Here is a 25,432-nt window from a genome sequence, read left to right as displayed (position 1 = left end):
GATGGCTGTTTCTGAGCGTCTAGTTATGAATTAAGTTGAGGTTCAGACTCTGATTTTGAGATTTTAATTGTAGTTAGTTCTGTGTTTCCCTGTCTTCTTGTTCAGTGTGTTTTCCAATTCTTTGGCATTTGTCTTGATTATTTCTGGTTTGTCTTTTCAGGTTACTTTTCTTTTGTGTCTTGCATTAGTTTTAGTACTTGATTAAATGATTTACCTGTCTTGCTCATCACCTGCTTCCCATCGTTTATCAGTTCCCTCTCTCTATATGAAGACCTGGGTTCTCTCGCCACACAGCTCTTCATGATATTTTCACTAAATGCCAACAGTGCATGTGTGTAATTACTTGACTAGAAATAACTGCTGCTGTTGCTGGTTGCTTAAGCTGTTGCATTTATTTGCATTTTATTAATGTACCCACCCATTAGCTAAAAGAGAAACAGCTGACTTCCCTGTAAACTGATGCAGTTCTGTGATACTTTTGATGCTGAAAATTCATTAACTATTTAACTAAATAAATGAAATATGAGCTATTGTATGTAGGGTGTTAGAACAGACAGGCATAGAAGCACATATTACCAGAGTAATGCATGAACAGACGTGTACATATTAATCTGTAAGCCGTGAAGGCTGTTTATTCTAGCACTAGTAGTAGTAGTAGAAGTGCCACACAGCTGCATTTTTAAAGAACTGTTTGAATATTGAAAAATGTGGCTCACTATGTGAAACATACCAGTATTTATACAGACGGTGGTTAACCACTTTTATTTTGACTCTCTTTTCTTCCCCTTTACCTTTAGGCTTGCGATTAGTGTAACTTGAAATCAGTTACCAGAAAAATCTCCAGTACCAAGTGTACATTTCTGGCATCCTGTTGCATGGATAACCCTCAAATGTGTTTAATACTGTCTTGAGTTACTCATCTAAAAATAAGATCAATTCAACCTGCATTCATGCTCTAGTGATTATTTTACCTGTAAAAACTGCAAATTTCCAGAATTTATTTACATCTGATCGCCTCTGTTTGTCACAGTACTGCACCGAGAAGTAAGCAGAACTTTTAAAAACTTTTTAAGGTAACCAATTGCCTTATTTAAAAGTCAAATAACTTAAAAGTTGAAGCTTATCAGAACTCCAACATTTTGATTACATTCGACATGTACCTTTTGACTAAAATAAAAGTAAAATATTTAATAATTAAATAAACTAATATTGAATAACTAGAACTTAAAGTTTTCACTCATTTCTCCCATGGAAATAAGATGACATAACTTAAAAGGAATGACTACAACAGAGTGACTTTTTTAGTTTAGCAAAACTTAATATTTATTGTCCACTTTTGTAATCCTTTACAATTAAACAAAGGTCAAACATCAACTTTAAAAACGTGAAAAAGTCAAATGATTGCCTCAATTGCATTGAGTACTACTAAATTAAACCTCTTAAGTACATTTGTTCAGTTCAAAAATATTTTCTTGGCCTCCACAAATAACACACTTCATTGTTAATATTCAACAAATATTAAAATCAATCATTTTACAAAGATTATTAAATACTAAAGGCAATATGTACTTTTGAATATCAAAATAGCAGATTTGATTAATTAATTAATTACACTATAAACTGTTGAAACTTGAAAATTTTAAAATGTTCATATACCGCTGTCCTGGTTCTGGTATTTTTCAATACCTGCATGGTTAACATTCAAAAATGAAATAAACAACAACAAAAAACAAAACAAGATACAGTGATCCAGCTGCTTGAGTCTCTAAGTTAGCTAACAGTTTACCAGCATCCAGTCTAGTGTACTCTGAATGAATACAGTATTGTTCAGTTCCTTGGGATTATTGCAGTAGTAGGTCCAAACACGACCAAGAAGTTCATCAGCAGTTCTTGGGAGACTTCCACAAAGTTCCTATGAATGATTTTCACAGACTGGTAATGAACTGAGTTGTTCATGGATCACTATAGCCAGTGCCACAGTATCTTCTAAAATCTACCCCATCAGACTCGTGCTGAATGAATGGGAGCAGTAAATTCATTCTTTCAATGTTTAAATATTTCAAAAATCAAAAAAGTAATAAAAAGTATTTTTGAGTAGCAGGTAATTAATATGCAAAATAGTTAAAAATAATAAGTTAAACTAACTCAAATGAAAAAAGAAATGTTAGCTGATCTTGTGTTATTTGAGTTAGTAGGACTATTCTTAAAAAATTAAGTTTACATTACTTAATTATTTCATTACTTTGAGTGTTAAGGTTTGCAGTGTGCTTCTTCTACAATTATTTGCATGATGGCTTCTGTCTGATTTTTTGCATCATATAAGTGACTGCTGGAGCTACAAAGCCAATAAACATAATTTATGTGGTGCTAGGAACCGTCATTTCAGTTTGATTGTCAGTTGACCACCACTGTTATGCAGATTGAAATAGCTCAATGAATACTCAATGGTATTATGTAAAAAGGGGGCTATGAAATTCATAGAAGTCTGTGTGGGTTCTCTGTAACAGTTACATCAGCTTCAGATTTTCATATTTTAAAGAAATTTTTCAACAATAATTTGAAGTATTTCATTACTATTAGAGAAAGGATATCCACAAGCACCAGATATGACAAGAATCTAAAGTTTTTACTTATTTTGAAAATATTTACCCTTACAAGATTAGTCGATGGGAACATTTTGTACAGGAGTTTAAATTTGTCAGAGGATGAAGTCTGCTAATTTTGGTGAGTAACTGACTTTTCATCCAGCGTCCAATAACAGACATATCTGGATAACACAGCTGTGTCTAAATCCATGGGTGTCGACTCTTTGTCTTATTTCGTCAATGTGAAGTTTTCCTTTAAAAAAAAGCACAGGACACAGTCTTTTTCTTAAAATAAGATTTTTAATATTACTTATTATCATAAAGATATATTTACACACTTTACAGAAATAGAAAATAAAAACACAAAGCTACGCATGAAAGGAAAAATAAAATAAGTACTCCAAGAGCTAAAGCTTATCTTTTATAAATTAGAAACCAAAAGTTCAAATATGTACACAGTATTTCAACCATTTCTGATACACTTGTTTTATTTATTTATTTATTTATGTCATTTATTTTTGCCCAGTTCAACATCAAAACAGAGACAGGGACTGTACATTTGGCCTGGTGAGTAATATGAGCACACACCATAAACAGGATATAAGTTTCAGGAGTAATACATCGTCTTTCAAATGGTATCTGCTTGAGACCTAGTAACACTGTTGCGATGGTGTGTAAGCCTACACACTGCGTTTCTCCTAAGGTTGTTCTGAACGTAGCTGATTTTTGACACAGTGGTTACATAGATGGAGAACGTGTCGCAATCAAGGCAGGAGGGGCCTGTGCTATTTTGGGTGTAGGAAGTCTCATTTTGAGGCTCCAAGATAATGACAGATCGTAGTCATTTCTCACGGGAGATAAAATCTAGTTATCCTTTGGATTGCCCAGCCGGTGGAAAAACTGTGAATGCATTGGATTGAATATCAGCCACTCGATCCTGCAGACACCCACTCTGAAGGCCAACATGATACAGTTTGATGGGCTAAGGTAAAATCATGGAATGTGCTGTCTGCCACTTCCACAACGAGTGAAATGTTTGGTTCAGTGTAGAGGAATCTTAGGTTTAAAAAAATAAAAACCGTGTGTTTTTTCTGCAATCTTTTTGTGCGTGAGTGTGTGTGTCGGGGCAGGGCGGTTTGTGTCGATAGCTATTGGAGATCAATGGCTAAGCTCGTATTTTAAAACCTGTTTCTAGCTTATTCTCATTTCCACCAGTAACACACATCTATCTCTCTGCTCATCCCCACTCCTTACACACTCCCAGCCAAATGCATTTGGACGAAAATAACTAAACACAGAGGGGGCAAGTTCTCAGAACAAACATTTTTCTACCAGGAAAACATGCTAACAAGTGCATAGGAACATTACTCAGGCCTTGTGATGGTCACAGAGAAGAGGAACTGGAGAGGAAACATTGAGAGGATAGGAATCGTTTCTCTTGTGTAAGCCTTGCTGGAAAAGACCATTAAGGAAAATGGTTTTGCTCCCCGAGCATAATGTATTGGTTTACCATTTCAGTTTGAGCCTAGACGTGCTTGTCCTTCCACACCACAAGGCCCATTAACCTGATGTGCAGGGGAGGGCTGTGGGCTATGATCTACAAGAAAAGAATGCCTGAAAGCTTTCACGTGTCCACGACATATTGTGCTGCAGACTACTTTTCTATTTTGTTACATCCACAAAAGATACAGCTTCTCACACTGTATTCAAAAAAGTAAGCTTTGGACAACCAGCTAGACAAGAATCAGACAAAAAAAAAAAAAATGTCACAATACACTGGAAAACCATTCCATACCAAGAGAGTCTTGTTTTCAGGGTGTATTTTTCCAGCAGCATAATGGAATTGCAAAAGTGCAGCCTTGCAAACCCATGCAGAGAAGTCTTGGAGCAAAGCCACGTCTATTTGTTGGGACTCATTGACATCGGAGGCTTTGGATCAGTGGGATATTTGGCTTTTGATTTTTGTCTTTTTTGGATTCAACTGATAACCAGGCCGAGATTTAAAAAGGGTTCTGTACATAAACATTGGTTTGCTCTGGTCTCTGAAAGGGCAGCGTGGCTGGTGCGAATGGTGAGGATACATTCATGAAAAACAGTGCGGATACAGACGTTGCTCGGCTCTGTAACAATAACTTCTGAGATGGGGAAACATTGATTTGAACCCCGTGTCATGACCCAGTCTACTTCCAGCATCCCAACTCCTGTGGCTTTGAACTTTCATCCTCAGCTCATATCTCCTTACTATCATCCCCAATAATACATGAGACATCCTGAGCAAAGCTGTCTCACTCCCGAGGAGCATTAATGAAATCTACATCTCTGTCTGAGAGGGTATGAAAAAATAATGGTGGAACTGAAATTATTACACTTCACAGTGCCCTAGGATTTAATACATTTTTAATCAAGGTGAGCTTGGCTGGGTGGATTACCACTGTGATGTTAGATGCTCTCTTAATAAAAGCATCTCACGCTGGGACTGAGAAGTCTCTGCATTTTATTATAATATTTGCATGAGACATGGCGAGAGGGGAAAAGTGTTGGAAATCTAGGTTAATCAGTTGCCAGTTGCTTATGTGGTCAAAACTGATTTGAAAGAAATGAGTTTGCTGATTGAACTGGAGCAGATTAAAGAAAACAAAAGCAATTAGCAAGTTGCTCTGCACAGCTAATACACAACAACAAAGGATTGTAAGGTGTCTTTTTCTACAGGTCACAGTCCTAATATGTTACATGGTTACACACTGAATCAGCAGGGGGTTCGGAAATTGCAAAGGGGGAAGGGTGCAGTTTCTGTCTAAGCCAATTTAACAATGAGCTCAGACTAAGTGGCCCTGGCCAACCTTGGGGAGATCCATCTGAGAAAGATTAACTCTAGGATTTAATGAGTGTAATGATCAAAGCCGTGACCACCTGTGCTGTGGAAAGGCAGACCGGGAAGGCAACTGTACCCAACATAATGTAGGGAAAGGATCGTGACTAAGTGACTGAATCGGAATAAATCATGGCTATATTGATGTATACATACGAGGGAGAGTAAAGATACAATATACGAAAATATGCTCATATACGTTTTAAATGTATTGTATGTTTGTGTCTTGTTAAATAAATGCACAAAATAGACTGCTCTAGTACAAGCCTCTATCACAGCACCCTGAGAAAAAAAGAAATCAAACTATAACACAGAAATAAACATAAACAGTAATATATTCCAGTATGATGGAAAGGCATAGCATTTTTGTCAGTGAAAGATATCGGTCAAAGGGTCAAACCAGCCATATGCTGAATGTTAAAACAGCCAGAGCACTAGTGGTAGGCTGATCACGGCGGCATATTAACTGAGCTCTTTTTGGTCTAATTTAACTTGTCCTCCTTGTGTTGGATTTCTCTTTGCAGAAATTTAAAATGCATAATGTGTCAGTGTATCAAGACTTCAAACAAGAGGTAATGTGTTTCTCGTTTTCGCCCTAACCTTTCATTGCTTCGCTCCTGGCAGCATTGTGGAGAAGGTTATTATTTGGCACTTCATTAAAAGGCAAGGCGGCCTGTCGGTGGAGCAGACCGCCACTGCCAGTTAACAGTCGTGTAGAGCAGCTGCACGGGGGCAGCGGTGTGGTGAGAAGGCTGGGGATTGGGGACAGGATTGGGATTTGGGGTCAAAGGACTCATCCAAGGTGGGACATGTTACAGAGCACGCCCGTAAACCCCGCCTCCCAAGGTGTTAATGAGTTCAGAAACACCAGAATAGCTTTGGATTAAAGAATCTCCTAAATGAAGGACTTATTCTGTCACTTTACTAGATTGTTTTGATAGTATGTGCTCTCTTTTTAGTCCGTCTTTGCTTTGCATGTGGACGTACTGTCATAAGGAGGTACAAAGCACCATTAATAATGATAATTAAGTGATGATAGTGATGTTATTAAGTTGTGACGCTTTTGCTCGTCCGTTTCAAACAAAACCTTTTTATTCCTTTTTCGCATCAGACATCCAGAGTATCACAAGCGAACTTAATATTTGCCAACTATTAAAACTGACACTGCCCCGTCTGCATGATCAGCGCCCTCACCCGACGGTAAAGCCGTTAAATAGCTACACAGCAATGAAATCAGCGGCTGCAGGAACCTTGGATCCGAGACGTGGGAATACCGCATCGTGGAGAAGGGACAGATGCTTTAGGATTCAGATTGTTTTGACCAGGCTCCCTCTCCACCACATGTCATGCAAAGTGTGTGAGACACTCAGGGAGATTGCTATGATTGGGCTCTATTAAGCAAATAATAAGAAAATTGAAAAGAAAAAAAAAACACTTGGGAGAAGACAGAGATAGATAAGTAGTCAGGGAGAGAGAGAGAGAGAAAGAGAGACAGAGAAATAGAGTCTGATAGCTCGGGCTCAATACCCCCCACCCCCCCTTCCCTGCCCCCAGTTCCTCCTAGAGCTGAGGGTGAGCGGCTTGTCCTGATTTTTTTTGTGGACAGAGTTGCTTGAAGAACCAGCAGGTGCTATGGACATCACTCTTCAGGCTGGGCAAGCGTAGGCCCTTCATTGCAAGGCCCCCCAAGGCAAAGGAAGAGCATAGAAATCAGAACCTGGGGGAGGGCGCTCAAAGCAGTGCCTGCAAAACAGGAAGACGACACAGAAAAGAAAGTTCATGAGCCCCTGCCGTCTGTTTTTCCTGAAAACCATTCAGTCATGCAGACATTAACTTAAGACTATTGTAACATTTTGCCTCAGTTTATGCAGCCAGTGAAGATGAATGCACAAAAATATTGAGTGATTAACCAATTTCTTTTTTAGTTTTTGTTTTATTTTGAAGGGATAATTCACTGCGACCCAGGGTTACTTTCATTTTCCACTTATTTGACGTTTTCAGTTCAGTGTTAGTTTACTCTGAGGCCTTTTGATTAGGATCATTTTAAGGGTGTTTGTCAGGGGTAAGATATCACACCACTTCGTGGAGGCAGTTGTCTCTCCGCCACGTTTACATTCCAGTCTCAGTAAACACGCACCAAGGACTCAACATGTTTGCTGTGTTGGGAGATTTGACCAAACTGATAATTGACTAAAATTTAATATTTTTTATATTATTATAGTCTGGTTTACAAATATACGATGTCATTTAAATTACTATTTCCTCATATAAAAACATATATGTCTAATAGATTTATTTAACGAAACTATGCTTTGACATCTGGTTTAAATTTGTAATATTTTGTATTTATGTTCTATGATAACGATGCTATGAACAATGCTGTTAACAGTGTGCGCTAACTGTTAAAATCATTTTTAATTTTCAGTTTTACTATTCTGTAAATGCAGTATTGCTAATGTATTATTATTAGCAAAATATAGGCTCCGTAATTTTGGCATTAAATCCATCCATCTATTCATCAAACCTAATCGTTTTCTGTTGCTAGTACCAATATTTTGTTAGTCTTTGTTGTTGATAATTTAGCTCTTTGTGCCATATAAACAGAGATATCTTCATGATAAAAATTGTATCTTAGTCTTTCTGTATATATTTTTATGTATTGATATATTCCCGAGTTTAAAAAGTGTGTTTTTGGCAGTGTTAGAGGTCATCACACTCGATTTCTTACTACTTCTCAACTCACGTGAAGACATTTTAGTTTCTAAAATTTTCGATGTGTCATACCTTGTGTTATCTTGCGCTTGATAAACTAGACTATAAGTCTGTCCCAGACATGTTTCAACCAGATTTCACTGCCTTCGACTGGAAGATGCAGCAGGGAGTAAGAAAAACAATTGTGTATCTTGCTGTGAAACACAATCCCAACGTTATACTGCGCTCGGGGCATTGGATCACTTCTTGACAATGACGAAATCTTTGATCTTCCCGCATCTTTTATCTTTTCCTGGTCTGTGATCATTTCAGAAGGCTCGGACAACGAGGTTCATTCACTGATAAGAACCTGTTTTTGTTTTGTGATAGCATTTTTCTGAGGTCATGCAATGCCTTGAGACCTGATGTATGGTATATCTAATCACCACTGAGCTGTACTGTTGTTTGTTGTTGTTGCCCCGTTTGGTGTATGATCTCAGTACAGCAGCCCTTTTGAAGTCATACTCTACCACATAGTGAGTGTATGGGAGAAGATGCAGACCTGATTTACATTGTTTTGATGGGAAACTCTTTTAAAAGATTCATTCACTGAGCTTTCTCACACTCAAGGCCACCAGGGGTTTTCACAAATTGCCTCTGGCTTTAAATCTAAAATATCCCGTCGTCTTTTAGACTGTCACTGGCATGGCTTAGATCCAAGAGTTGTAATAGCATGGTTTGATCTGAGCCTACTCAAAGAAGATGACCCAGGTCGCTCTCTTTCTTCTCAGAGTGGTTCACATCTGGAATGTGTAATGATGAGAAAATCCAGCTTTGCCTCTGGTGTCATAGATAATAAAAGACGAGCTGTTGTTGACACTGAAATGGGGTGATGTTGCTAAATAGCTCAGAGCTGGAGGATGGATGATGCCAGGGCAATAACTGTTCTTAATCTTTGATATAAATAGTCTGGTAATGAAGTTTAGGCCAGTAACGACAAATCCATAGACAGCCTGCATGTGTAAGAGTCCTGTCCTCAGCTGGATATATCCATTGAACTCAAGCTTTGATCGAACAAACTGCAACTCCAGCTGCTGCTAGAGGTGGTTTTCCCATCATCAGCACAAACTGAAGAAGAAAGCAGGACACACGAGGAAGAGCAAAGCCTTTCAAGCTGCTTGTTGGACGGACTGATGTGAGACATCAGGTCTTGTGAAGACTTAATTCCTTCAGTCAGGCTGTGAACAAACTGGGACTGAAGAACTTCAGACTTTGAGCTCTGATTTTCTTTGGATCATTTACTCAGTGAAGGTTGGTAGTGCTATCACTAAAATGCTGCTAATGGAGAGCCCGATTCCCACTGTGGGGGTGGATTGGCATGGTATGTGGGGAGCAATCTATGAATGAGGCGAACTATGAACTCTGCGAGAATGAGGGGAGCCAGAGAGGGAAGTGAACAAAAAAAGGAAATCTTCAGCTTGTTGTGGTTTAAGTGGTGTTTGCGGAGACGGCATTGTGACTCACTGAGCCGTTCACTTTTACAGAGCTTCACAACTTCCCGAAGCTCCCCTCATTATCTGGCTAAAACTCTGGCACTGAACATAAGCTCTGACCACTCAACTCAGAGAGGATTCTCACATTTTATTGGCAGACCGAGGGAAGTTGTAAGACCCATGCTGTCCTTCAAGTGCAAACTACTCTGGCTTGGTCCTTACTCATTGTTTTCACCTTTAGAGTTCTGGAATGAGTTCAAAGGAAGTCTAAATCTAGAAAAGTACAATGAAAAATAATCACCTATGATTGTAAAAATGGCTACTTTAAAGAAAAGAGCTTCCAAACTTCTGCAGCTTTGATCCTTTTTTCTTAAAACTGATTAACCATCCATTGACGCACTCTGGCTGCAGCCTCCTCTCACTACAGATTCAATTTATGGTGGACCTCTGCAGGTCAGCGTTGTATAGTCGACACCTCCTGCAGGGATATTGTGTCTTGCCTCTCACGGCGTCTGAGGCTGTGACATGCTGACATCAGTAAATTTAAATCTGTATGTTCTGTAAATTTGATCATGTTATTTAAATGTCCGCGGTATATTTTAGTTTCCCATTGAAGCTTTATCTGGTTTTTATTGAAACGCAGAGTTTGTTTTGGTTCTGATCAATGTGAAAAAGTGATAAGTATAATGTTATCTCAGATCTTGGATGAAAGCTTTTTCATACAAAGCCTTGTTTTATTTGACAGCAAGTTAAACATCCCCTCGCAAGAAAAATGGTGCCACCCACAAACCCGGCTCTACAGAGTATTCTTTTTGAGGAAAATGTGTTTTAACTGACTTAACCAGGTGGACAGTAAAGATTTGTTCCAGCTGAATTGGCTCAAAGGTAAGATTTCTAAGTATATCTTTCTACTGTATGAGGAAATAAATGAGGTAGACTTAAAAACCACCTTAGTCATAATAGGAAATCATGCAAGCTGGTGGGCTAAGTCTAATAATCTGCTTGCCAACAATAACATCCTTGTGTTGGAGCTCAGTCTGGCTGTCATTAACAGAGTTTTCAGTATTCCTGTAAGAGTTTAAGTTCCCATTCAATCCAAAACATCCAAAGGGATTCTGCCAACAAAGTATTCCAGGACTCAAAATAACATTCCCCCTAGAAATTCCTCTGTGAAGTTGGGTTTCCTCACTAGTCAGCAGTTAGAATTTAATATATCAGGAGGTGTATTGGCTCATATTCTCTGGAGAAATGTGGAGCTCTGACTTGACAGAAAATTGGTCTAATGGGCAAACACAGCAGAGATTAGCACATTGTTTTTTTCCACAAGATATCCATAGAGAGTAGAAGACTTTTACTGCTTGAAATTCGACTGTTTTACTATGGGTTTGTAGCAGCATTTCGTCAACAAAGCCTAGTGAGTGGTCAGTTAAAGACAAACTCACCTTGCTCTAGAACGGCATGGGCCCCTTGTGGGAAAGACGGGGCCGTGGGCGTCTTCTCTTCGAGCTGGTTGGTCTGTGGGTCTGACCGCCCCTTGCAGAGTTTTGCTGGACCATTTTTCTCACCATAGATGCATCTTGCAGCTCTCTGCCATGCACCGTGGAGGCCATGGGACCTGGAAGACACACAGAGAGAAAAGACCAATTTAACACCTGAAAATTGTCTTGATGATGGTTTTTCACAGTGTTTTTTCATTCAGGATATCTGCCAAGTCCATCAGAGCCTAAGAAAATATGTCACCGGATGCAGAGAAGAATCACATTGGTAATAGATGAGGAAAGAAGAGATAGACATAAATAAGTGTGTGAGAGAGTGTGTGTGGCCTTCTCTAAGCCCACCCAGTGTTGTAGTTCATCAACTCAGTGTGGTCCAAAGGAAAGCATAACAGATACACGGCCCTGGCAGAAGCAAAAAAACCCCTCAAACCCTCATGTCTCATGTCTCTGTCACCCTCCCTCAAGATTACAAACAAGCACCAACACTCGTGGAGGTGCATCTCGTTGCAGTGTTTGATCCATTCTTGGGGATGGGTTTAACAGCGTTGGGTCTCACAGAGTGCCTGTGAATGTGTGTATGAGAGTGAACCCAGATGTTTTCAGTCATCTCTCAATAAGTGTGCCCTGATCCCCTTAAGCCACCCCCCCAGCGCTTCATCCCCCAACTCCATTTTTTAATGGTTTGGTCCACCCTAAGTGTCTCTATGACCTTTCAACCTATTACAAACTAGCAGAGACCCCCCCCCCACTCCCAACCTCTTTTTGGGGATCAAGAGATCTTTTCTTTAAAATATTTTGCTGCATATCTTTGTGTGTAACATAATATTTATCATGGGTGATCTTTCACACCACACCCAGTTTGTTCATCCAGTAAAATTTGAGTAAAGGCAGCAAAGGGCTTTGGACATGTCAAAGTGATTAAATGTCATACCAGCAAATAATACAGGTATTACATACACAGTGATGCATTTTTCATCTTAACTAACAAATGGATGTGTGCAACCAACCATTAATTTCATATAATATTAAGTTACTGAAATGGAGCTGCACACTGATTGCATGGGCACTCTAGAGATTTCTGACTTGTAAAGATTGAAGGACTCAGAAAAGGCTGACTTACATTTTGTTTCAGATTGAAGTAGAAGAGGAAGATATTGTGAGTTGTAGTCTGTAGTAAAGGTCATACTTGAAAAACTCTAGGTCCTTCTAACCAAACACAATAGTTTATTTCATTAAATCCCTCCTCTGCCTCAAAAATAACCATCCCTTATAAACTCCATACCACGGTGTAATCTCAAGCTAAAGCCCCAAAGACAGATTGGGGGTTTTAGAGTGAACCTTTCTTGCTTTAGTAAAATACTTTGTTCAGCAACCTCATCTACCCATAAGAAAAAGATTTCTTCAGATCCAAACTGCCAACCTTCCTCCTTTCTTTGGGTGTCTCTCATCAAACAAGCTGATTGACATTATTCACATGAGGTCATGACATTCCCGTCTCCCCTCCTCAGAGAGACTGGCACCATTTTTAGAATTCCCCAGAGAATGACCTTCCCTGCCTTTACAAGAGCTGGGGTGAGGACACAGCTTAAGATAAGTCAGCCAGTTGACTGCATAGGCTTGTAAAAGCAGAAAATACACTGAGGACAGCACTTGAGGAGCTTAGAAAAGCCATGATGATGCTAAGTTCCCTGCTTCCTTAAGACTGTTTCCATCGGTTTGGTTGCGGCACAGTCATGATATTAAATGAAGACGGCACAGCTGTGACCCCGAGGATTTTGTCTGTCTGAAACTTTAAAGACTGCCTCCAGAACTGCATTTAAAACCCTCAAGTTTCTCTAATAGCTAAGATCAGTGTGGTTGAATAGAGGGCAACTTTCTTCAAGAGCAGCATTCAAAACAGTCTTTCTGCAGCTTTTATTAATTAATGACCTTCAGCTGTGGCTTTATGAAGACATTTTAAAAGACCAGCTTCCACTGAAAAGGAGGAAATAGAGAAGGGTTTCTAGCTTTCAGGTTTAAATAATGGTGTATGGCGTGACTAAGCCAGACAGCTTGTTGAATGTTTTTAATGTATATCCCTGAAACACTAGACATCTCAAGTTGCATTTCCATGCTAATCTTCTCCGGCAAGCATATTACACAGTATATTTGTGCGCTAACAGTGGGCTAATTCATTGGCAGCAGGGAAAGTCTTGGTTGCATATTTCCGCATCTAAAGCACATCTTTGCCCCTTGGAGCACTAATCTGCGCATTATCCTTTTGTTATTGTTCCAGACACAGTGAATGAGGAACGTTTACTCATTCTGAAGGCATTCGGTTCATTTCTCTCAAATCCAGGGGATTGAATGTTAATACTCTCTGTGTTTGAGAAGATTTTGAGGCTAACAGAAGTTTTATAGGGAGGTCCTGTTTCTCCTCATTCACCTCTGAAACACCTTCGGCATTTGGACACAGAACACACAGAATCACAATGGAGGGAGTCTTCAGCATGCTTGAAATGAACTTGTTTGTACAGTTTTTTAGAGACAGAGTTAGTTGAAACGTGGCTGGGTGGTCATATTTGGAGGTGGAAGACATGACAACGGTTTTGGGAATGGGTAAATGGTGCATGGTTTTTGTCAGGATTTAAACATTTAAAACCCTGCCTATTTTCTGTCCTCCTGCCCGATAGCTCTATGAAGTGAACATGATTTTCTGAGTTACAAAGAAACATTAAATTGGGGGTTGCAATCCTCCAATCTCCAGCTTTAGAGAGGGCAGCAGGCAGTCCACTTAAAACATACTGACTTTTTATGTCTCACAGTGGTGCCTGCAGTTCTGCTCAAAGCCCAACTGCAGCTGATCTTTGAATGATGGACTACTTTAACAAGTGCTGCAAAGCACACATGGAGTCAGTCACTGTGCAGACCTACACACACTGCAGTGCAAGATGGTAAAGTAATTGTACCTCAGCTCACACAACTCATCATCCTCTCCGGGTGGCTCAGCCTGTCATAACCCAGGTCCATAATGAGACAATTTAGATGTCTCCTACCATGGCAAGCTGTCAGCCACTGCTCGGCACTGGGGTTTTGAAAGGAGAACATCTTGTGATTCTCCTGACAAATCTCAACTCATACAATGTGCCTATGGGATGGAGAAGTGCAATGAAAGCTGCTAAAAATAAGCTGGGCCTCAGTGATAACACTGGAAGTATAGATTAACTCTTGCAGCTTGTAGGCAACGCATGGAAATGTGACAGAAACAACATACATCAACAGCTAGCCTAGGATCACTGGAATACCTGCAGAATGATTATTGCAGCATCTGTTGCTTCTGCAGAAGATCCTTTGATTGTTTCCATGGCAAGTTTATCATTGGATAACACATATTTCATCTCCATAAACAAAGATATCTCAGCTATCTTACTGCTGTGAAATTGGATCCAGCTTCTGTGGTATCACATTTGATCTTTTCCCATGAGACATTCACGTGTTTATGTCCAGCTGGCACAACAGTAAAACGGCAGGATAGTATATGTCTCACAATAAGAAGCCTCTTATCTCTACTTCGGATGACCTTGGAGCCCCAGTTTTGCCCTCAAATCTCCACACTTTGTAATTTCCGAATTAAAGTTCAATAAAGAAGGATTTTCAGGAATGACTGTTTATTGTCGATGCTGTTGCTTAAGAAGGCCACGAGTGAGCACGAGTGAGGGTGGGTAGAGGAGGAGAAAAAGACTAATGATGAATAGCAGCTGGGCTGCTCCCTATTTCCAAGCCCTAATTTCACCACCTCCTAAGGTGATATCTGTTATGTTGTGTTTTTTTTTTGTGATGGCTGGTGCTCTGTCTTATTACAGCCAGGCGAAAAGTCGAATACTGGCAGCTTATCCCTGTTGATTCTGCAGCAGTCCATCAACGGAGCCTGGAGAGACATACATCTTCCAGGACTTGTCCATCTAGTCAGAAGAGAGAAGAGAAATAGCTGTCCTCTGGTTTAATGCCAAGTTCATCAGCTGCCCTCATAGCTGGCAAGAGCAACCTATATATCACAGTGCTGTGTCAGTGCAGGAACACAGCACAGCAAATGGGCCAGAGCTGCTTATTAATAGTTGTAAAGCTGATTTGTGTGTATTGACTGCCAAAACGACCACATAACAAATGTCTGCTCTTGTAAATGCAGCTACAGCGTAATGGTTTTTCTGCCACTAGGACATAAGAGATTAAACCAGCCCATGAGTCTACAGCAACAAGTATACAGGGGGGGCTGTGTTCATTAGAAACTGTTGCATCAAATGTAAACAGGCACAGTGAAGAATGGCTACTAAAATGTAATCGTAGCTGTGTTTAATTTTCTTTGTCACCTCAAATTGATTTGCTGTCCTCTTGAATCTTATTTGTTTGTTTACTCGTTGTGCCTCATCGCTCACAGTCGCACTGATTATGAATCAATTGTGTGCAATCTCAGAGATGCATTTTCACGGTTGGCTGGGCTTTTCAAATCTAATCTCTCCTGTGTTTTGTTTTATCGCTGTCCCTACATCACTCATCTGACACATCTGTGCCTCGTGCGCTGCAGTCTGTACCGATGTATATCAAGCTGTAAACAAATAGCTGGCAGAATGGGAATGGGGAATGTGAAGAGGCATTTTTCTCTGGGCATCAAAAACCTCATTAATGTCCAGGATTATCAAGTAATGTCAGCAACTATTATAATTAACAATTTTACAGAAATTCATGGCGTCCCGAGGATTAATCCTTTCTGCTGTCCCAAAAGTGCTTTTTTGCATTCAATCACTGAAACACCACAACATGACCAAGAAGTACCGGTCTCAATTTTTGCACAAGACTTTTATTATTTGTAAGTTGAAATGTTTGATCCTATATGAGGATGAGTCCTCAAAGTGAACATATTATGTCATGTTCAGTTCTATATTTTTATTCTTGGACTCTCCTAGAGCAGCTTTGCATGATTCACAGTTCAAAATAATCCTTATTTTTATCATACTAATCACCGATTTCAACCCTGCAGTCTGAAACAAGCTCCTCGACACCAGTTCCTCTTCATAGCAACTTTCGTCTGATTGGGTGCCCCCCGCAAACATAAGGTTTAAACAGCAGGTGGGTGGGGCAGAGCTGTGCACTTGACATACTCATATTAAGAATATTATTTTTCTTGAGATCATACAGAGCCAGAAGCAGAAAAAAAACCTGTCAGTCTGAAGCCTGAGATTTTTCCCCAAAGGATGGTCAAAGTGTATAGAAATATAGAAATGAAAGAAATCTTAACAGGTTGTCTTTAACTTTCCATGTAAGCCCCTTCACAAAATTATTTACATTCCCATCATTCTCAGTTGTACTTCATGTAAAGTGCTTAAATCCTGTTACCTTAGAAAATGTGTTTGCTTTTCTTTCCAACCTCCTTAGATTACTATGACCTGGATGACTGAGAACCCACACAGACTTTAATCCTGTTAAATGTTACAATAATGACTAGTTAAAGTAAGATAAACATTATATGCTAATTATCCCTGAATGTTAGTGTTATCGTAGTATTTTGCTCAAAGTACAGCCTCAATGAGCAGCTAGCACAGCTGGAGACTCTTAGTCTTATTTCTTGTGTCTCTCGGGGTTAAAAGCCTGTTTGCATCATTATTGGATTAAATGAGAGACACAGAACTAAAGCTCTTGTCCTCTTTTACACAATTACAAAAGTCTTATAAACTTCACTTAAACATTAATAATAGAAAAGTATTCCTCACTGCTTAACAACATTTTTTTCATTTAGGCTCAAATGAAACAGGGACTAGTATTATAGTATTTGTTTGTCATATACACAATAATGTGAGGATGGTATCATTATTTATTTCTGTAAGGGAGATAGTTGTTGCTTATTATAGGACTGTGTAATTCTTACGGGTAGCAAAACAATATTTGCGTTAGTGGGAGAGAGGAAGAATAAATACCCTGGTGTGTGTAGCCATGGTTATTACATGACGTTGGAGGCCTGCTGTCTCCATCGTGTGCCTCCCTCCTTCATTCACTAAAAGGAGAGGAGCAGTCGCTTAAGCTAATGAATCCCTCTATGACACGCCTTTGCCACAGACATACTAACCCACACTGCCAGACACAGACATGTCATCGGCAGAGATGCTCCCACTACATAAGCACATTAGGGGATCAGGGTTATTAAGCTAAGGATGAAATGTGCTAATTGTGCCAGATACAAGCCAAACATTTTCTTTAACCTAGAATAAGCCTCAGCTCTGCTACAGCATCACACAGCGGATTTGCTCACTGCCTGACAGCCTCCCCACACATTCATCCTGCACATATGGAATGGTGCCTAAGTAAGGAGGACGTCCCTTGTCGTTTATCCTGTACAATCCAGCATTTAGTGTCGGAAACGCTGCATATTGCATTCCTACCAGTAAGTCTGGGCTTTGGCAGAAACTGGTACCAATTGCTTCCCGACTTTCAGACCACGTTACCATGGCAGCCACCATGAAAGGCGCTCAGTTTGGAGCAAAAAGAATGACATTGTCAACCGACCAGGTTCTCAATTTACAAATTTCACTGCACTGAGTCTGAATGCCAGATCAGCCCTCTGGCTGAGTCTGTGGTGTTTTTAACGTCCTCTGTGGGCCACTGGACTTGGAGTGTTCCTCTCGGAGGAGAGGAGGGGGGGTTTGTTTTGGTCGTGAGCACTTTCTTTTATTTCTGTCGGGGACTGTTTGATATGCAGCATTGTTGTACTGTGATAATACTAGGCTTGTGGTTGAGCTAAAGGCTGGCTTTGTCTACACAAACTCCACCGAGGAAACAAAAGTGCATGAAAAGTTGCTCCTATTACTGCAGCTTTCAAACCTAACCCTGTGTCCAGCTTACTCTGAAAGTTACCCCCAAAACTCTGAACTAAAGGTTCAGAAGTGATTAAAAACAAACCGTACAGCTCTCTGGTTTCTGGCTTTTTTGTGTGCCTTTGAGTATGTCAGCTGCCTGTGAAGTGTGATGCTGTATATACTCCTGAATTAGAGAGCGTATGAAATGATGAGGTGTGAGGCTGGTGGTCTGCTATGATCAGAGCACTATGAGTTCAAAGGGCCAGGAGCAGCAGCAGCAGCACTGAGCCAGCTAATGAAGCCACTGCCTCTCCCCACCACTTGACTGCATGTTGGTTTATTCACAGCCCCCACTACAGCTGAAGAGGTGAATTTGTGGCTACAAGGTTACTGCAGGTTGGAAGCTGCTGCATGAACTAAGTAGTCCGAAAAGAAAACATAAAGTAAACACAAGGGGAGATTTCCTTTTACAACTTTCCACTAGGTGTGCCCAATCAGCTGAGGGCAGGAACAGGAGAGATGCTTGCTGCTGCTGCTGCTGCTGTTTCCGCTAACATCAGCGGGGGTAAATCTCTGCGCATGGCAGCTACAGTACGTAGGTAAGGATACCAACCGTTGCCCTAATCTCTAGAGATTGCACGTCAAGGGCAAAGGGATCCTCCAACCATCCGTTTCCATGGGCACACTAATCAGATGTGAAACACAGCCCCTCCCTCTCCTGTGTCATCACCCCCCATGCTGTGAACCTGCGTTCCCATTTGAGATGTGGGAAAAAGAGAGAAACAGAAAGAGGGAGAGAAACATCGCTGCAAAGGGTTCACTGCAGCTTTTAAAGCCAAAGGAGACCACTGCCTTTCCCCATTGCATATTCAGAGCTATTAAAGGAAAATAGCACCTACATTGCATCAGACAGTGTTACCTGTCAACCAAACTACAAGGAATAGTGTAGAAACCTGAAGCTTAATGCTAAAGAGTAGTTCACAATAAGGTATTCCTATATATAGAAATAATCTGTAGGAGTAAATCTTGCATTTCTGCTTTAATGTTTTCCACTTCTGTATATCTATAATCCAAAGTGTCTCCCCTATAAAAATGATATACTGTGCGTGTGGCATGCAGAGAAATGACATTTGGTTAAAGGCAGTGCAATGAAATTTAATAAGCAATTTCATCACACAGATTTAGCAAAGAAATAAAATTGCAAAGACTTTACTGACAGATTTAGCTGCACAGTGCTGCCGGTGAGCTGAACTTCTGTGTTTATTGGCCTTCTGCTTCAGCGAGGTTTCCGTCCGCTCTTAGGATAAACTGTTTGCCTGATGTGGATGCATGTTTATGAATTCCATATATTATTTTTCTTTCCTTTTTTTTGTCAAAAACATCTGTTCATGTTCAGGGGCTCTGAGTACTGCAGGGTGGGCTGTCTTCCTCAATGAATGAGGCAGAGGCACTCAGTGAGGGGCCAGCCCCTTATCCATGGTATTCAGTCAGCGGCGGATCATTTCATTGACCAGCGTTTAAATGTATGTGGAGGTGTGAAATAGTCTCCCAGGGAAAATAACATTTGTGATCAAAGACTGCGCAATTGTGATGAATAATGCATGATTTCATAAATGAGTGAGTTCTCAGTCACTGAAGGTACCCAGTTGTGTGGAGGTTGTACATTTCCCATTTCCAAGCACTTAATTTAAGTCGAGAACATAAGGTACATGACAGTCTGAAACCACATGAGGTATACCACAACATCCTATAATTCCCCGAGTATAAGTGAGACATGCACATCGTGTTGCCTGAGGCTTTGAGTTTAAGCAGATCCCAGTGGGGGAGTCACTAAATGAACCCAAAATCTAAGAAGTGCGGCTACACTTCCATAGTCCCAATCCACACTGCCATCTTCACAGCACTGAAATCCCTCATCTGAGGTAGAACTGCCTAACATCAGCCAGCTGTGCAACACTTTTAGCCATATATGAAATCTCACTATCCAAAATGCCATCCATAGAGATTTGATGTTAGAGGCGACAATACTCTAAGCAGTATTTATTAAATTCTGTTTCTGCATAACTGTTTGGTCCTTAAATTTGTACTTCTTCCACAAATGATGTCTTTAAAGTAATACACAAAAGTCATATTTTCCTTTTCTGGCTTTTTACAAATCGAGTATGAAAGTAATTAAGGCACCTGCTTTCCCAAAGACCACAGTATTTATTCTGCGGTCTGGCTGGCTGTTAATAAAAATGTCCACTCAGATCGCGATCAGGAATCTGATCTGCAGCTACAACCACTATAAATGTAGCACTTAATGTTCAAAAAGAGAGCCATAAGTCAATTTAATATTGGACACTGGAGGAAAAAGGGGCAGATTTTGAAAATATCTGGCTCTAATTAAGTTGTAAGGAGTGCCCCGAGCCTGATGATAGGGTCTGGTGATCACATGAGCTCTGGTTAACACAGGAGCCCCTTAAACTAACGCTTATCCGAAGCTAAAGGGCTGTGTTCTCAAAACTCAAAGGAGATCTGGTCTCCAATAAGAAAAGGAAAGAAAATGTAGCTTAACAGAAGACTTATTTACAGAAGAGAAATGCAATTATTATCCATTACTGCAGGCTGAAACATCCACTTAGAAATTTTAGGTGTAGCTGTAGCTGTCTCTTCACAATCCAGATAACACCTCTTCCTGCCAATCCTTCTCTTTTCTGTCTCTTGGACGTTCCTTAACTCCTCCCTTTGCTTTTCTACCCCCTTCACTGGATTAACTCTCAAGGGAAGATCTAAGTGAGTAGATTTATTCATTCAGTGGGTTCTGAATCACATTACAGCAGCACAGCAGTCACATATGCCAAAGTCTTCAACAGCTGACCTCTCTGGGGAGTGTTCACCCAAAGGTTAGCCTTATATCCCTACCAAATGAGTTATGATTTTTCACTAAATCTCTTCCTCAACTTCCACTCCAGAGCAATTATTTGTGAGTGCCAGAATGCCATTATCAAAGCTCATGTTGGGTGATATTACACAGATCTCAGAAAGTTTTTTTTTTTATGTGCTTCTCACAGAAACTTCAAGGAACACTGAAGCTCACATCATAAACCCATGTTTGGGTGATATTGAATGAAAATAGTATTGTTTAATTAACAAACAGATTAAAATAACAGCATATTTTAATCTATGCAGTAAAGCAGTGCTGTCTATGGGCTGTTAAATACAGACCACAGTGGTTTAACGCCTTATTTATGCTTATTGTCAACACAGAAGACGTGAGAACCTCATGTATAATAAACTATGGGTTTGTAGCTGTTAACAAGCAAATCCAGATACCTGCAAACTGTTTTTACACTTAATTGATGGTATTACTGTTTATATTGGATAGATGGGTTTTTTTCACCAAGTAAGAAATATTGTCTCTGTCAGAAATTCCTGATGCAATACCCCTCTTGGCTGTCCATAATTACAGTCTAAAGAACGTGATATACAGTGCAATATATCAGCACATCCATACAGTATAAGTAGGATGGAAAAATAGCTGACAGCTGACAAATTTATTTTCATCCTATGTCCCAAAGTCACCCAGAGTGCATATATATATATAATCATAAAAAACATTGTTCTGGTGCTTCTATTTAAGCCAACAGAGAAGTCAACAAGAGGAAAACAAATCACTCTTTACTGAGACTCCAAGCTCCGCTTAGATTAGTCAATGTCTGCGTTTGTCTTTGCAGAAGAGAAACTACAGTGATGCTGCAGGTCGTTGGATCTATTTCATTCTTAGGTTGCATCAAGAGGAAATCCAGGTTCTTCATGAAACAGATTTTATCTGACCCTGTGGATGCGATATAAACCCAACTGGTCCTCACAAGCTTCTGTGCCTTAAAAAGGCTTTGTGATTCTCTGTAATCCTGTAATAACCTTTCCACTGCTCCCCTTTTGACACAACTGTTTGCCCGCTATTATTATATTATCCCTGGACATCTGGAAAAGTTTAGCTGCTTTTCTTTTCTCCACCGTAATAACATCCACAGGCACAAACACCTTCATTACTTTAGAAAACTGGGGGATTATGATTTAAAGCTTCCTGGTCACGGTAGGTTTACATCTATAGATGTTGTTTAACAAAATAATCACACCTAACTAGCCAGTTTTTATGCCTCTATGTGACTTAATGAGTGGCTGCATGTCTTTTGACCCGTAACACTTGGCTGAGCATCTGAGCGAGGCTGGAAAGAGTACAGTATGTAGATGCATGCTGGTAGCGCTGAGCAGCCAGCCCCAACAATACATCAAAGTTTAATATGGAATAATAGCACTGCTGACAGCTCTCATAAAATCGCCCCCTTCCTAAGCAGACGATTTCTCTACCAGATAATGGCTCTAATCTGGTCCTCGTGCCCCGCTCACACTCACCACAGCCTCACCTGTTCATCCCAGGCTGCACAATTGTACCTGTGTGTGTGTTTGTGTGTGCATGTGCATATGCTTGTCTGAACCAGCTGCTATTGTTTTTACCCCAGGTGAAGATTGGCCGGGTGTTTCCATGGCACGTAAAAATTAAGCTTTGATATTTTCTAAGAGGCTGTGACAGACGCGAGACTGACCACTGTTTATACCCCAGTTTTTAAAGTTCCTCAGACGCAGGAAGAGTGATCGGCCACGGGATGAATTATGGATACAACATGTCCAAAGCTGGAGCCTACTCTTGTGCCAGAGTGCTTTTCAAGGATGGGTAATTGAAGTGCGCTGCTAAAGGATGCTAATATTGCATAGAGAAGGCCACAGCAGCTCTTTTAGTGTGCTGGATGAATATTGGAAGTAGCTTTAGGTTGTCTAGGTGAATTGCCTGTTGCGCGAGGAGTTTTTGCTAATATGCATCTGCACCCATAAATGCAATCAAGGCATCAAAGCTCACACTTCCCCACCCTATATCAGTCAGATCCAGATCTATATTCACTGCTTCCTGCAAGTGCACACACACACACACACACACACACACACACACACACACACACACACACACACACACACACACACACACACACACACACACAAACATGCTTTCTCTGTCTTACTCTCTATGTATCTCTTCTTTCTTTGACACACATGTACACACGCACAGATGCCTGAGAAAGCGAAAGCCCACTGAACTGGAAAAGCATTTGTCTCAAGATGAAAGGCTTCACACCCACTGCCTACATGCAGAGCCTTTTCCGACACCTTCCCGCGACAGCGCATACTGTAGCAGAGGCTTGTGCTACGCAGGCACACTCCAGCTAGCATCCCTCCCCACACCCATCAACGCTGCAACACACTTGCATCCCTTCCTCTCTCTTCGCTCCATTTCTCTCTCTTCCTCTCTGTCAATGGAGCTCTGGTACTACAGGAGCGGCCAGGGAACAGAGAGGCGCATAGGCGGCAGGACTTGAACGTTGAGACGGATAAGCTGCCATGAAAGCCCGAGGCACAGCAGCTTTCTTTTCCCTGTCGCTGGTGTAGCACGGTGGGCTCTCAGGCGTGGAACATGCTTAGCCACACGCAGGGCGTGAAAAACGACACTGACCATGATGCAAGATAATTGCTTCCCATTTTACTCATGTGCTGAGAGCCTCAGACAAAAATAGCATGTCGCTGTAATGAATGTGCTGGGAAGCATGGGAACCGTGAGTGCTGTGGCCACGGATCGATACGGAGTGGACAGCATCTTGAAAGCATAAAGTCTACACAGTATCTCAAAACACTGTCTGTACAGGACCTAGCAGCATAAGGAGTCTTACAGTGAATACGCTTAGGCCTTTATGCTTCATAATGTAGTCCAAATAGCATGCCAGTAGGCTAAATGTTATGATAAATGGTCTATATCCAGCAATATGGATCTTACATATGTATTAAATATCAGCACAACCTGCCTATGTGTTTTTCTAAGCAGCTGTACTTGGTGGGTAGGTGATAAACCCAAGAATAGTCTAGACATTGACACAGGCCTAACTGTTGTTTTTTCACACCATAATGTTACCTGCATCAAATCTGCAGATTGTCTAAACTGCGCCCCCCAGGATCAATTTACTTCCATGAACTAACAGAGTGGATATGCCCTCTTGCTGTTTAAATGTCCCAAGTCAGTGTTTTTGTTCCAAATTGCAGACATTTGAGGTCCACAGTAGAACTGATATGTTGTTTAACAATGGCTCCAGAGACGCAACAGCACTTTACGGAATTTTACTGTGACAAGGCATCAAGCCCGAGCCCCTCCAGAGACAATCCACGCATCTGGGATCTGAGTTCCCCTCATTGATGCGTATAACAATTACAGTCCTCATTATCATCACCACGGGAGGTACGCGTGCATATATATATGTAGGGTGCTCTAATAATTATATAGGACTTGGTTCAGATGGAATACATCAAGCAATAAATGAACCACTCCACCTTACAGAACATGTGCCATGCATATCTTATATTTCATAACAGCCACAAACATCCATACATCCAGGATATGTATCACTCAGCAGCAGCTCAACAAATGAATGCCCATCAATAAAAAGCTCTTCACATTTCATCTCTTACAAGCACACATCAAGGTGAGGCAGGGAGGAAAACGATCAATCCAAGCTAGAACCCACATTCAACTTTATCTTAAAAGCCATGGCAGTACAATAGCAGACAGTATAACCACTGCAGTGCAGTACTGTATACAACCAGGTGCTGATATTTATTCCTGCCTTTCAGAGCCCACACAAGGCTAACCATGCTGGGTAACTGATCAACTACAGCTGCCTGCACAAGCCCAAGGCACACAGAGAGAGAAATACAAAGCAAAGGGAGACGACCAGCGACAAGACTGGCCGCTCCTGTACTCACCAGCACTGGCAGAACACAGCAGAGACACCAAGAGCACAATCACCAGCGTCAGGATCTTCACATTCATTTCTGCACTCCCCTCTGGCTCTCCGCTAGTCACTCACTGATATACTGTAGTGGTGTGTGTGTGTGGATGGGAGGGAGTGAGAGAGAGAGGGAGAGCAGCTGAGCGAGCAAGAGAGAGAGAGAGACTGTTTGCTCCCTGTGTGTGTGTGTGTGTGTGTGTGTGTGTGTGTGTGTGTGTGTGTGTGTGAGAGAAGTGAGTGTGTCAGTTTGTGGGAATGCGTGTGCGTGCGTGTGGTGGCTCCCTGACTGTGCCTGTGTATTTGTCTAAATACGTATTTGTGTATCAGTGTGTGACAGCGCCACTCCAAGACTGAAGGCGCGTCTTTATCTGAGCTCTCCCACGGAGGTGTGTGAACGTGAATCTCTTCTTTTCTTCTGTCAAAGAAACGGCAACGTGAGTTCAGCGGAGCTGTGAATGCGCTGAAAGTCAGCCTGCGGGTCTGCCTGTCAGTGTGCCTCTGTGTGTGTCTGTGTGTGTGTGTGTCACTCCTGTTTGCCTTGGATAAGGAGACTAGTTGGTCATGTGGCTTATGTATCATTGACTCTGTGGGTCACGGAAAAG

General features: G+C 41.0%; 1 protein-coding gene across 1 annotated transcript; it reads right to left on the bottom strand.

The window, feature by feature from the left end:
- Positions 1–3,115: 3,115 nt before the first annotated feature.
- On the bottom strand, positions 3,116–25,144 carry apln (apelin). Its single transcript, XM_085433278.1, has 3 exons — positions 24,805–25,144; positions 11,081–11,253; positions 3,116–7,197 (listed from the first exon to the last, which is right to left on the bottom strand). The coding sequence occupies exons 1-2, from the start codon at positions 24,869–24,871 to the stop codon at positions 11,087–11,089; spliced, it is 234 nt and encodes a 77-aa protein (XP_085289404.1). The 5' UTR covers positions 24,872–25,144; the 3' UTR covers positions 3,116–7,197; positions 11,081–11,086.
- Positions 25,145–25,432: the final 288 nt, after the last annotated feature.

Source organism: Copadichromis virginalis, linkage group LG2 (assembly GCF_057382275.1).
Source record: "Copadichromis virginalis isolate Kocher_CV1m ecotype Utaka linkage group LG2, C_Virginalis_male_GT1.1, whole genome shotgun sequence".
In the NCBI taxonomy this organism is placed as follows: domain Eukaryota; kingdom Metazoa; phylum Chordata; class Actinopteri; order Cichliformes; family Cichlidae; genus Copadichromis; species Copadichromis virginalis.
This window is presented reverse-complemented; position numbering and strand designations above follow the sequence as displayed.

What these genes read in the sequence shown, in the direction of transcription:
- apln (XM_085433278.1), bottom strand. Translation starts at nt 24,871, where the DNA reads ATGAATGTGAAGATCCTGACGCTGGTGATTGTGCTCTTGGTGTCTCTG. An exon ending in GCTGTGTTCTGCCAGTGCTG is followed by an intron (nt 11,254 to 24,804) that starts GTGAGTACAGGA and finishes TGTGTCTTCCAG; the next exon opens with GTCCCATGGCCTCCACGGTG.